General features: G+C 47.3%; 1 protein-coding gene across 1 annotated transcript in view; it reads left to right on the top strand.

The window, feature by feature from the left end:
* The window catches only part of ASIC2 (acid sensing ion channel subunit 2), a 266,321-nt gene that overhangs the window by 201,398 nt on the left and 51,244 nt on the right, over positions 1 to 13,679 (top strand). The window contains exon 3 of the mRNA XM_030296641.1: positions 1,083 to 1,210. Within this exon, the coding sequence (XP_030152501.1) occupies positions 1,083 to 1,210 (128 nt within the window). The remainder of the gene's footprint in view (positions 1 to 1,082; positions 1,211 to 13,679) is intronic.

Raw genomic sequence — 13,679 nt, 5'->3', positions numbered from 1 at the left:
GAGGTTGCCCAGAGCAAGGCTGGAACAGGAGCAGGTTACGGAGGCTGGGCTCCTTATCAGCACGGGAGAGACCTGTGCAGGTTTGCATTTTGGAAAGCTCATTCTGCAGGCTGTCTGGAAAGAGCAAGACAGAGGAGACCCAGTAAAGGGTCCTCCACCAATTTTGAACATTATAAGATGAGCCAGGCTCTGCTATCCCATCGCCTTCCACCACCCTTGCCACCTCCCACTGCCAGGGGCCATTTCTCTTGCCAAATTAAAGACAGGCCAAAGCTTCTCTACCAGTTGCCCATCTCCAGAAGCTCCAAGGGGTGGGCACCTTGGCATACAAGCAAGTCCTGTATTTTTATTTCTACCACTGTGTCATCATGTTTTCCTCCTCTGATCCCCTCACCTTCAGCTCATGGCCAAGTAGAGAAGCTAGCGAATAAAATAAAGGTGAATGACTCACTTCATAATCCCATTTTCTACTTTTGGAGACCCAAGCGAAGAGTTGGCCTAACTGGCCTGAATTCGCTTCTGACCGCTACTGTCACAGATTCCACAAACAGTGACCCCAAACAGCACAGATTTGCCATGTCACAGTTATGGAGGCCAGAAGTCCAAAACCTATCTCACTGGGTTAAAATCTGGGGCTGGCAGGGTTACATTCCTTGTGGGGGCCCCAGGGGAAAATCTATCCCCCTGCTTTATCCAGTTCCTAGCAGCTGCCTGCATCCATCGGTTTGTGGCTCCTGCCTCCACGACCAAAGCCAGCAGCACACTTTCTTCCATTCTCTCTCTGACTTTGACCCTCCTGCCTCCGTCTCACGAAGACTCTCATGAGGACATTGGGCCACTCGGATAATCCAGGATAACCTTCCCATCTCCAGGTCCCTAACTTAATCGCATCTGCAGGGTCCCTTCTGCCATGCAAGGTGATGTCTTCCCACTTTTCAGGGATGATGATATGGATGTCTTTTCAGGCCATTATGCTGTCTGCCATGTGGCCTTTCTAACGTCCCTTTGAGCTTCTCAATCCCAAGACTCCGTGAGCACCTGCTGTCACTGACCCATGGCTCTGTCTGTCTTTGTTCTTTCAGAGGAAACGACGTTTGAAGCAGGAGTGAAAGTTCAGATCCACAGTCAGTCTGAGCCGCCTTTCATCCAAGAGCTGGGCTTTGGGGTGGCTCCAGGGTTCCAGACTTTCGTGGCCACCCAGGAGCAGAGGGTAAGTTCCTGGGCTCCCTGGATCAGTGGTCCCGGGCCCACACCAGCCGCCTGCAGAGCCATGAGGAGGGGAAGTGGGACTCCCACTCCTGGAAGACTCTGAGCCTTCAGGAGGCCCGAGCATGGCTGGGTCCAGGAGAGGGGCTGACCCAGAAATTAGAGAAGGGTGTCAGCTAACCTCTGTAACCCAATTGTCAGTTCCTAAAATTGGGTGTGAGAGAAACCTGAGTTACTTTCTTTTTCACTGAATTGGTTGGGGGTTTTTTCTAGAACTTTCTGGGGGCAAAAAAAAATCTCTTGAGAGGGCAGGGGATCGGTGGATGCCAAGGGAACCTGCTAGCCAGTGTTGATACGACTCACAGTGATCTACAAAAGGAAAAGGGATGGGGGCGTCACTCTCATAAGAGTGTAAGTGGAGGGGAGTCTCTTGCGCCGTTCCTGTCCCCTCTCTCTGGCTTCACACCAGGGAGGTGACCCTCCAGCCGGCTAGGACTGTTACATCAACTCTGCGTGTCAGGGGCGTGAAGACTAGAGCAGCCTCATGTCTGACGTGGGTTTCACATCTCAGAAGGGAGAACTTCACAAATCCTCAATAGGGAGGAGGTCTCAAAGTAGGACTGCAGACAGACACAGGGACACTTTCCTTCTCTTATTTCCTGGTTTACCTGGAATAAACACTGGAGAGACTGTGAGTCCTAAACCAGATCATCTGAGACAACCCACCCTGGGAGGCTGAGGCAAAGAGAGAGGTCAATGAGTGGTGGGAGCATTGGGTTTAGAGGGTGAGGAAGGGAGAACCAGAACAGTGAATAGTCAGCGAAGAAATACACATGCAACTTATGTGCTCAGCTGTTTCTAAAATTGAGCTTAAATGTCATCTGTCATCTAGTACTGACCACAGCCCTTTAGCCACTTTATAAAATGACCTTCTGTATTAGAAACTGGTTTCATTTTTTTTAACATTTATTTATTTTTGAGAGAAAGAGATCAGGGGAGGGGCAGGGGATCCAAAGCGGGCTCTGTGTTCACAGCAGAGAGCCGACGCAGGCTTGAACTCACAAACCGTGAGATTATACCTGAGCGGAAGTCGGACGCTTAACCGACTGAGCCACCCAGGCGCTCCTAGAAACTGGTTTGAAATCTCTAAGCGAGTTATGCTTTTGAATCTCTGGGAAGGCATTGATGGTGTGGGGCCCCTAAACTGTTCCCTGTACTTAATGCCTGGGTACTTGTTGAAGGCCAAGATCAGCCTCCACTGCAGCACACGGTGTTGGGGATGTTGGCTTTGAGGCAAGGGCAGAGGCGGCTGGGAGCCTGGCTGGCCTCCACAGGCCCCAGAGGCTGAGGCAGGTGGGGAGAGCAGAAATGAGCATGCAGAGGGGTGCCAGGTGGGACCAAGTGGCACAACCAGAAAATCTCATCCTTAAGGGCAAAGAAGGAGGACAGGAAGCACACAGCCAGGGGCCAAATTCAGGGCTGAGGATTTGAGTTGGGAAGGGTGAGAACATGGACTAATAAGTCAAGGCATGCCGACGGACAGACAGCCCTGGTGAGCCCAGAAACCAAGCTGTTAGCCTCATGGGCTTTCGAGTACTGCCAGCGATAAGCCAAGCCCGAACACTAGTTAAAGTGACAAGGACAGATTTTAATCAAAAATAAGTTTGTCCCCCCATTGCAATAGGGACAAGGGTTCAGCATGAACGGGACTCAACGTGTGTTTGTACAGAGATGACTGGGCATTTTAAAGAAAAGGGAGGGGGAAGGGAGGGGACCAGAGGGGCCTGGAGCAGAGTCAGCGAAGTGAAAAATGACAGCAAGCAGGAAGGGGGCATTAGTCCATGCGAAACCCACCTGGGTTGCTAAGTGGCCCTTGCCAGAGTTAGGCTCCTATCTGCCCACAAAGACAAGGAGACAGGCCCGATCTTCAGGTACTGGCTGGAGCAAATAGTAGAATTTTTTGGCAGGCTTGAGTTTTCCCAGGCAAGGATTTACCCTCCATTAGTGACACTAAAGATATTTCTGGGCTGGGTGGGAAGCTGGGGCTCAGGACTTCTAAGAAACCACGAGCCTCTCTCTCTTCCCAAAAAGAAACACAGGCACTCCCCATGGTGAACAGGACAGGACGCAGGGACCACACATTCCCAGCTTCAGAGAACAAATCTGTTGTTTGCTTTGAAGTGTGTTCTCAGAAAATCAGCCTCATTCATAGCAGTATGGTTATGATTATTATAACTAATAATAAGATATTTGGTTAAACATTTTACAAATCTTCAAAGCATTTCTGCATCATCTTATTTCCTCGTTTCATTCATATTAATAGAGAAATACAAAAACACATCCCAGAGCTAAATCTAAAAATAAATTATGTTTACATGTATATAAAAGAGCATATTCATAGGAAATAAGATTCGAAGGAAATAAGCCAAAATACCCACAGTGGGGGAATTTATGAATGATTTATGCTCTTCTCTGGGTTTTCCACATGTTTTATAATGTGGCTCTTTGTTGTTGTTTTTTTATTCATACAGCAAATATTTGTTGAACCCCAACCATAAACGAGGTGGTGGAGATACAGAAGTGAACAAAACAGACCCAGTGTCTGTCCCCACAGAGCCTATGAACTAGTGGTTTCTTTCACAAACAAAAAATAATAAATTATATTCAGCCATGTATAACTTGGGGATTGGTGCCTTTGGTATGTTCTCATTCTGCCATTAGTATCCAGCTGACCAGGTCCTCAAACACTGCATTTCAGTGATTCTAAGAAGTACCATTGATTTTTGGGGGCGCCTGGGTGGCTCAGTCTGTTGAGCGTCTGACTTCAGCTCAGGTCATGATCTCACCATCCATGAGTTCGAGCCCCATGTGCTGACAGCTCAGAGCCTGGAGCCTGCTTCGGATTCTGTGTCTCCCTCTCTCTCTGCCCCTCCCCTGCTCATGCTCTGTCTCTCTCTGTCTCAAAAAAAAAAAAAAAAAAAAAAAAAAAAAAAGAGGTACCATTGACTTTTGAACAACATGGGGGTTAGGAGCACCAACCCCGGGGGCCACTGAAAATCTGCGTATTAAATTTTGACTCTCCAGAAACTTAACTAGTAATAGCCTACGGTTGACCAGAAGCCTTACAGATAACAGAGTCAGTTAAGACATATTTTGTATGTGGTATGTATTACATCCTGTATTCTTACAATAAAGTAGGCTAGAGCAAAGAAAATGTTAAGAAAATCTAGGGAAGAGAAAATACTTTTATGGTACTGTGCTGTATTTATAAAAAAAAAAAAATCCTCATGTAAGTGGACCCATGCTTACCTGTATTGTTCAAGAGTCTCCTGTATTTTTTTTTTCACATTTTAACATTTCTGAAATCGGGATTTGTTTCTCAATCAGCTGCATCTGATAGTTAAAATTGGCGGCGCTTTTTCTTTCTTGGTGGCGGATAAAGTCATGGTTCCTCTTACAGCCTGTAGTGGCTACGTTGTCCCCGTTCCAGGATTCTGCCACTTCAGCTCAAAACTCAAGGGAATCTTGCAAGAAGGCAGGGGTGACAAGACTGTGGGGGAACAGGAGGCCCTTTCCTGGAAAGTTGGTGTGAATCACGTGAGGGAAATGGACTCCTGAGTGAGCGCACTAAGAGGCACTGGTGATGTAAAGTACCATGAATCCCTTTGTGAATGGGAACGTCCTCTTGCGTGGTAAAAATCAGCCCACCCATACCAAATTACGTGCAATCTTCCTTTGATATTTTTTCTTTTTTTTTAATTCCAAAAGAGCACACAATTGCGCTGTAACCCGGACCGAAGATTACTCTTTTAAAATCAGTATTTGCCCTAAACCCAATTAAGCCAAGATATGCCCCCCTGCCTTCCTGGACAACCTGGAAGACAACCTGAGAAAGGCTCCTCTGATCAGCTCAGCTACTGTAGGAGCCCCTGCATGATCCCAGGACATCACCACCAGACACCCACACAGTGGGATGATACACTAGAGCGGAACTAGAACCCTGGAAGGGTAGAGTAATACCACTCACCTCTAACTGAGCACACGCTTCCTGCCAGGCATTGAGCACCCAGAGACGCTTGACCTGCATTATTTCGTTGAACCCCCCTCAGCAACCCCAAAAAGGGGATAATGTCATCTCCATGCTCCAGATGACAGAGCTGCGCAGTTCAGTAACTTGCTTAAGGTTGCATCGTAGGGGAAGAGCAGGGCTCAGCTTTGAGCCCAGATCTATCTGTGGAGAGAAAACCAGACTGGAAGCCCAGAGGCCTGGAGTCTAGACCTGCTCCCCAGGTCCGGGGGGCAGAACCTGGGTTCCTGCTAGTGAGAAGTAGGAGCGGGGTAAATAGCATTCCTAAAACTTCAGAAGAGGGGTTCTGGGCATGCTCTTTGGTCGTGCCCCTTTGTCAACCCACACACGGGGTGATCACATTGTTACCCTACCCAAAACTCTCAAATTCCTGCACTTCCCACAACTTGCAAGAACTCAACCCTTAAGAATGGCTTCTGATGGTTGACCAACATGTACCATACACCAGCCAAACACTCAGCGGTCTTCCATGCCTGCGTCGTGCATTTGAACCCATTGTTCCCTCTGCCCAGCACCTCGTCCTTGTCTTATCTACCTGGCAAAGGCCTATTCACACTTCCAGATACAGCTCAAAGATCACCGTCTTTAAGAAGACTTTCTCTGTCCCATCCTCCGACCCCCAAGAAGCAGCTAGTTGCTCCATTCAACACTCTGTACATTCATTTATTCCTTCAACAAATATTCACTGAGCACCTCTTGTGTGCTAGGTAAATGAAGATGAGCAAGACCCACTCCCAGCCTTGGAGCACTGACAGAATGAGGTGGGTTTCTTGGCAATTTTGTCACACTCCTATGAGACACAGAACTCTCTGTGGGACTTGACTTCCCCTGGTGCATCACTGCTCCTTACACCTTGCCTTTTAAGAACTGACTTCTTCAGCCTCCATCAGGCCTTGTCCCACCGCAGACGGGGAGCTTCCCAAGATTCTATACGATCAGTGCCTTGCTTATGAATGAGCTCAATAAATGTGCATTGTTCAAAGAATGAGTGCACTCTCGTGCCCAAATCTGTACCCTCTGCTCAAATAGCACTCAAGTGCTGTACTCTAATGCTCTCCCTGACTCACCCCTCCCACCCCTACCAAAACTCCCATGCAAATGTGCCCTGAGGGTTCTTCTCCCTGAGGCTAAGCCAGACTGTGATAGATGATATCTGTATCATTCTGGCAATATACTCACAGACCCTAATCAAATGGAGAGCTCATGAAATGGGTCAGGTAGAGACCATCTGTGTACATGGGAATGGATGCAACAGATGAGAGGGACGGGACAGAGCTCTGGAATTTGGGGAGAATCACATGAGTGAGTGAATAGATGTGCAAATTCAAAGCTAGGACTTCCGTGTGGTAAGAGCCCGAGACTAACTGTCTTCAATGTTGACATCACCAGTCAGACTCTTTGCCCTAATTTAAGGTGATTGCTAATCCTGATGGAACTCTCAGTCATGATTTGATATCAGAAGATTTTTATCATATCCCGTCCCTGCCTCAAAAGGCCTGGTGGTAACTTTTGTTTTCTAAATATTCAAATATTTATTCAGCCATTTTGCCTGTACCTCTTGGTAGGTCTGAGAATGAATCTGGAGATCCTGGGCAGTCGGGTGGCCATCAGCCCCACTGTTCAGAAAATTTCCTAGAAAACTTGGTCCTGGATTTATATGTCAAGGTTTCAGAAATGCCTTGGGGAGCCAGGGTTGAAAATCACTGGCCAGAGGTATCCTGTTCTCACCAAGAACCCCTTCCACTACCACTCGTTAGCCCCTGGGAACGAGAAGGGTTCCAATCCCAAAACCTAGACTCTGTGTTGGTTCCTCACTTGGGGTGTATCCAAAGTACCACGAGAACGCCCATCAGCACACCCTACCGTACATCAAGCAGCTGCCTGCTAGCCTGTTTGGGGCTGTAAATAAAAGTATATACAAATGTTTGGGTCCTGCTGGGCCCAATTAGGTCATTGGCAGGATGTGTGGGCCCAGCTGGCTCCTGCAGAAGCTTAAGCCTTTGCCTTTAATGTAGGTTGGCCACACTTCCAATATTTGGAGGGAATCCTACCATGGCTCACAATAAGAAACGGTCTCCCCTACCCTACCCCCAAGTAAACAGTCTCAGCTGTTGGGCAGGGTGCCCCCGTCTGCTCTTGACAGCTCCTCTCAAGCTTCCAAATACAACTTCCTAAGTGACTTTCAAAAGAGAAGACTCATTTGTCAATCTGACAGGCAGACCCGTGGCCTGTAGTATCTGCTTAACGGTTCCCATTAGAAATGGAGGCTTGCCCATTTGGTCTTTTCAAGGCAGAAGAGAGAACTTGTTATACACGCCTTCAGCAACTTCCAAACTGCCAAAGCTGGAACCACAGGAATATGGCAGCATCCGATTCTGCTCCAGAAAACACCAGGGAGGCACCGGGAGGCGAGAGAGCCTGCTGTGTGGCCATTCTCTCCATGATTAACAGGGTACCTTGTTTCCCATAAATAGATAAAAATAAGAACCAACTAAGCATTTACTAGCTAGCTACTTAACTGCTTGTTACCACTTAGCCTCTAAAACAGAAAGTCCTCCAGATCCCCACATGGTTTTTCCAATAGGTTTTCATCATTTTTTCCTACATGATATGAGGGCTTGCTTTTATCAAGGTGGAGGTGATGGCAGGGGGTGGAGGAGGGAGGAGAAGCCTTGTTGATTGGCTAGGATGAACCAATATCGAAGCCCTGTTGGGGGAATCCCAAGATAAGTCCACAAAAAGAGGCTCAAGTCTTGTAAGAAGATGAAATCACTCTACCCTGCCTCCCCTCTGTCTTGGCGCCTCTCCCTCTCCTCCCTTCTCTAACAAAGAGACTCCAGAACATTCTGGACACCTGTCTATCCTTTTTCACCTCCCTTATACTACCCAGCCCACCTCTGGTGCTCCATCATAACTGTTCTTCATCGAGGTGACCTATGAAATCTTTGTGGCCACAGTCCATCTTTGTTGATAGGGATACTCCTCACTCCTCAGTTGTTACCCTACCTGGTTTCTCAGTGGCAAGTGAGCTGTGGACCATGCCCGCCTGAGACACTTGTCCCTCTGGTCTGGCTTCCTTCTTAGTCCTCTCCATGAGCAGTTCTTTCTCTGTTCACACCTTCCATGATGGATTCCCCAAGACGCTGTTTCTGTCCTCTCCCAACCTGTAGTCTCCTTGAATGCACTTGCCCTTGACCATGACTCTCAGAGGCTACTCCCAACCAAGGCACTGCTGAACCCCTCCCAGCAGAGTCCCATGGGCATCTCAAATCAACAGTCTAACTCATCCTCTTCCCCACCCCATACATGCACCCCAACAGTGCTGATCCCCCAACCCTATAAGTGGTCTGAGTACAAATATGCATTCACTAGAGAGTGACCTTGTGCCTCCTTCTTCTCATCTGGAAAATGGGAATGACGGTTCCTATCTCAGAGGCTAACTAGAAGACTGAGTGAATGCCTTCATGTAGAAGGCATACAGTAAGTGCTCAGTGGATGCTAGCTATTATTATCTCCCACCCCAAACACTTCTTTAATTCAGTCTTTTGTGATTCCCTACCTAGCCAAGAACAACAGCTGCCTCAGTGGTATCCCTGCTGCCCATCCAGTCCCTCTGCAATCCATTCTCTGCATCAACATACTCTTTGTAAAATACAAATCTGAGCATCTTCCGTCCTCATTGCTGGATGAAGCCCAGGAGTCTCCCCATGGCCCTTTCTGCTCTGGCCCCTGCCTGCTTTTTCAGCAGCACCCCTCGGCTCCCTAGCCTCCCACATAATGCTCCAGCTACCCCAAACTGTGGGTGGCTATTCCCAAGCATCACATGTTCTCCCCGCTCTCTCCCTGCCAGCAACACCCTTCCCACCCTTTCCTTACCTGACCCTTATGCGTCCTTCAAGATTCAGCTCAAATGTTACCTCCTCCAGAAGGCCATCCTGGAGTATTCTGTGTGAATCTCTAGCATAAAATTTACACATTATAATCATCTGTTTACTTATCTTTCTCCCCTACCAGATTGTGAGCTCTTTGAAAATACGCTTCTCTTCGTTCTGTTCTTTATATTTCAGTATTTTGCATGGTGTCTTACATATAGATGATGCTTGATAAATTGTATTGAATGGAATGAATGAAGAAATGGATGCATGAAAGAGAGAGAAAGAGCCTACTTTATCATGCGTCTCTCCTGCTTGATACCTATGAATGTCTTTCCAGGGACATAATAAAGTCCAAGTTCCACATCGTGGCTCCAGCTATCGCCTTACCAATGATCACCCCACTGCTCTCTGGCAGCCACCCTCTGATCCACACACTGCCCCTCACAGGCCTTGAAACTTCCAGCCCCACTTCTGGCTCACTTCCTGCTGAGTCGCTCATTTACTGAACATGTGCTGTGTGTCTCACACTGTGTTAGGCAGTGAAAAGGACTGACCTAATTCTTCTCAGATAGAAGAATCTTCTTCTGTGGAGCATCTGGGTGTCTCAGTCAGTTAAGCGTCTGACTCTTGATTTCAGCTCAGGTCATGATCTCGTGGTTCATGAGTTCGAGCCCTGCATCAGGCTCTACACTGACAGTATGGACCCTGCTTGGGATTCTCTCCCTCTCTCTGCCACTCCCCTTCTCACTCTCTCTCCCTCTCAAAAATAAATAAATAAATTTAAAAATTAAAAAAAAATCTTCTTCTAGCAAGAGAGGCAGACACTCAAATAATCCATCATAGATTAAAAGTTATATGTGTCTGTGTAACATGCCCCCAATATACTATAAGCTTCTTAAAGGAAAATATCAGCTCTTATAATTCCTAGATGGAAGGATGGATGGATGGAATATTGTAGAATGATCTCTGAGGTCCCCCTTCAGTAATTTACAGTCCATTTAAGCTCTGGTTAGCCTTCAGATTTGATGTAACTAAATTAAACTGCCTTTAACACTAGGAACTAAAGAAAGAAAAAGTCCCCTACTGAGTGCATGGAAAAAAGAGATTAGCTGGAAATGGCACTGACATGGCAGCCCCGTTGGAGTCCAAAGTCTAGACCTTGTATGGTACCCATCCATCAGGGCAGAGCTAGCTGCGACCCTCGCTGCACTGACATCAGATGCTAGTAACTTACTCTCAATGGCTTACTTCCTCCTTGGACCCAGGCAGAGGAAAGGAGGCTCCAATGTCTACTGACTCACCCACTTTATCTTACTCAGGAGACAAGTTAATAAATCAGAATACTCTTTGGTTGGGTCCTGCTACCCAGCATACCATGTTATCTTTTGATTCACAAGCAGCTTGCTATCTGAGCTCTGAACAGTGTCGCCTTGGTTTCTGATTTTTTTTTTTTTTAATAAGGGGCAAAAAAAAAAAAAGTCTGTAGAGGACACTTCCATACACAGGCTGAAAGCCATTTCATCTTTTTCTTGCCAACTGGGGAGGTTAGATAATCACAAATCTTTTAGAAATATCAACCATAATGAAGGAAGGAAGAAAGGAATGTAAATAGCCCTGCTGACCTGCACAGCCCTTGGACAGAGGCAGGGGAAGAGAGGCTTGGAAAAGACAGCTCCACCCTATTTTTCCCCTCCTCCTTCACTCTTGAAAAGAACTGTTGCCCGGGGATAGAGAAGTCCCTGCGTTTGTTTATGTTGTGACAAAAGGGCTGGACAGCCCCAGGAATCATTCACTGTAGACTAATAAATCTTAGTGCTGGTCTGTTAGACTCTTCTATCCCCAAAGCATCTCTGGTCCCTCCCCTGCTGAGATCTCTCCCTCTCTTTTTGAACATTTAAAACAGCTTAACAGCCAGGTGGCTATTAATATAATATAATATAATATAATATAATATGTATAAATCTACCTAGCAACACAAGGTATTTGCATGTCTTGCTCCATCCAATGAGAGCATGCCCTTTGAGGGTCAGGGCTCCAAAACAACTAGCCCAGAACCCAAGTTGTAAATCAGTGAATGAATGAAGGTGTTTGCAGACTGAATCAATATTGGTTAATGGATTGCTCCAAACCCTGCAGCACATCCTGTTGTGGAAAACAAGAATCATTTCAAAACGAGAGTCATCGGTCCTTGATTAATTGGTCTATGTTTTGAGATTGCACTTGGAGTCCTTAGAATGGGGCCTTTGGCACAGTTGGGTAGCAAAGGACAGGAAGATGACGTTTGGCCAAGGTCTGTAGGAGAACCCAGGGGACTGCAAAAGGAACAGGCAGAAGGGGAGACACCAGCAAAGAAGCCACCCATCCCTAGGGAGGGCAGACCAGCCAGCTGTTGAGAGAGTAAACTGGTAGAGCCTTTGGGCGGGGAGGTGGGTGGGGACTTGGAGGGATCCATCCGAATAAAAAAGCACCCATCCCCCTTCACCTAGCAATTTCGTCCTACAGAAATACTTACAAATGTACCCCCAAGAAGCATGGCTAAAGATCTTTTCTGCAGAGCTGTGTGTGACAGCAAATAATTGGAAACAGCTTCTGTTTCCAATTGGAAACAAATTCTGTTATAAATGTTCATCAACAGGAGGATGATTCCATTGAGGAGGGCAAACGCATGTGCCTTCCCCCACCTCCCTGCAACAGTTAAAGCGGGTAAGAAAGACCTGGAGGTCCCTTGGGGAAAATTTCTAAGACATATTGGTAAGTGAGAAAAGCAAGTTACTGAACAATACAAGCAGTTTGGTCACATTTGTAGGAAAAGTACTCACATGCTAAACGAAACTCTGTATTTATAAATGCACACGTATGCAAATAGCATGCAGAGAAATTCTGGCAAGATGCCTACTATACTGAGAGCTGCTCAGGGGAAGGCAGCCCAGTTGCGTGTGCAAGATTTTTCACTCTTTCTGGAGCCCTGGAATATTGGTAACAACGGTGCATTTGTGTATTCTTGAATTTGTTGTGCAGTTTTTTAAGGATGTGCATAATACAACTATACATAAACATGCTTTATTGTTTGGACCCAGCCTCTAACAGACAGGCTCATATAAAGGGGGACGGGGGTTCCTCCTTCCAGCCAGACACAGCCTCCCCTCCAGGCTGGTCCTGTAATACCTTCCCAGTGGACAGCCTCTGTTCCCAGCACATGCAGAAGCCACGGGGAAAGGCCTGCAGTTCTGAAGTTTCCCTTTTAGAAAAAAATTTTTTTCTTAATATTGTAAAGATTTTTATCTATTTTTGAAGTTAGTTTAAAAGGAAAAAACACCCACCCCCTACACCCAGGTCCGACAAGAGTGCGCAGTTCCCAAAGATCATTAAAGAGCATGTGCCCAGAACACATCTGCCCTCCATCCAGCGGAATAGATTTAATTAGCTCAGTGATTGGATTGGGCTGATTAGGTTAGATGAGATTGAAGGCTGTCCTTAAGCATTCCATAGCTCCTAAAATTCACACTTGCCTCTCTCTACCGCAGTGTCCTCAGGCCCAGGACATCCCTGCTTGACACCTTCTTCCCACCCACTCTAAGACAATGGGTCCTTTAATTCCCCGTGGGTCTCCTCTGGGACTGAGACTTATCCTGTGCAGGCCCCAGCGCCTGTCCCAGGGACCAGTCTGTAATAGGGGCTCAGTCAGGGTTTATTGCATTGAATTGAACAGATCTGAGCCCCCCCCCCCCTCACCAAGCCTCCCCCAAAAGGCCTAAAGGAAGGCAACAGCAGGAGCAGATGGGCCAGGGTAGGATAGCTCCCCGCAATCCCCAGAGTGGTCAGGCTGTTCCTGATGCCAAGCCCCAGATGAGCCCAATCAGCAAGGCCGCTGCTTCTGAGACACAAAGGGGGAAGGATGGCAGGAGACACTGTGGTGTTCAGTGACAGCAGATGGAGAACAGGAGCTTCAGCTTAACCACACAGAGAACCTCAGTCAGAAGGAGCACACGCAGGGACTCCTCCCTCTCTGAGGGTACACAGCCTTGGAAGAGACATCAGGGTGTTGGCAAGTCTTTCCAGAAATCATAACTGATATTTATGGAGGCTAGCACCCTTCTAAAGGTGTCATATCTATTATCTTAGGCATGACTCTCAAATCCGATAAGGTAGAAGTAACAGGAAACCATTTTACAGGAAAGCAGACTGGAGCACAGAGAAGTTATGAAACTTGCCCAAGGATGCATAGCTAAGAGGTGGTTCAGCCTGGAATTGGGGTCAGCTTGACACCAAAGCCTTGGACCCCAGCCATTTGGAAATGCCGCCTTCAGTTGCCCGGGGGCGTTCTGCTTCTATTCTGGCCAAGAGAACAGGACAGTCTCTAAGGAACTTAGGGAGCAACCAAGACATAGAAGGAGGCCTCCCCCGGGCAGGTGCTGTGAAAAGACCCAGGTGCAGGGGAAGCAAGTCCAGCTCCAGAAAGGGAAAGTACTAGAAGGCCTAGGGAGAGGGGAGAAGGCCATGCAGACGAGGTC

This window comes from Lynx canadensis, chromosome E1 (assembly GCF_007474595.2).
Source record: "Lynx canadensis isolate LIC74 chromosome E1, mLynCan4.pri.v2, whole genome shotgun sequence".
Taxonomy (NCBI): Eukaryota; Metazoa; Chordata; class Mammalia; order Carnivora; family Felidae; genus Lynx; species Lynx canadensis.
The sequence above is the reverse complement of the archived record's forward strand: the minus strand, read 5'-3'. Positions and strand labels throughout refer to the sequence as shown.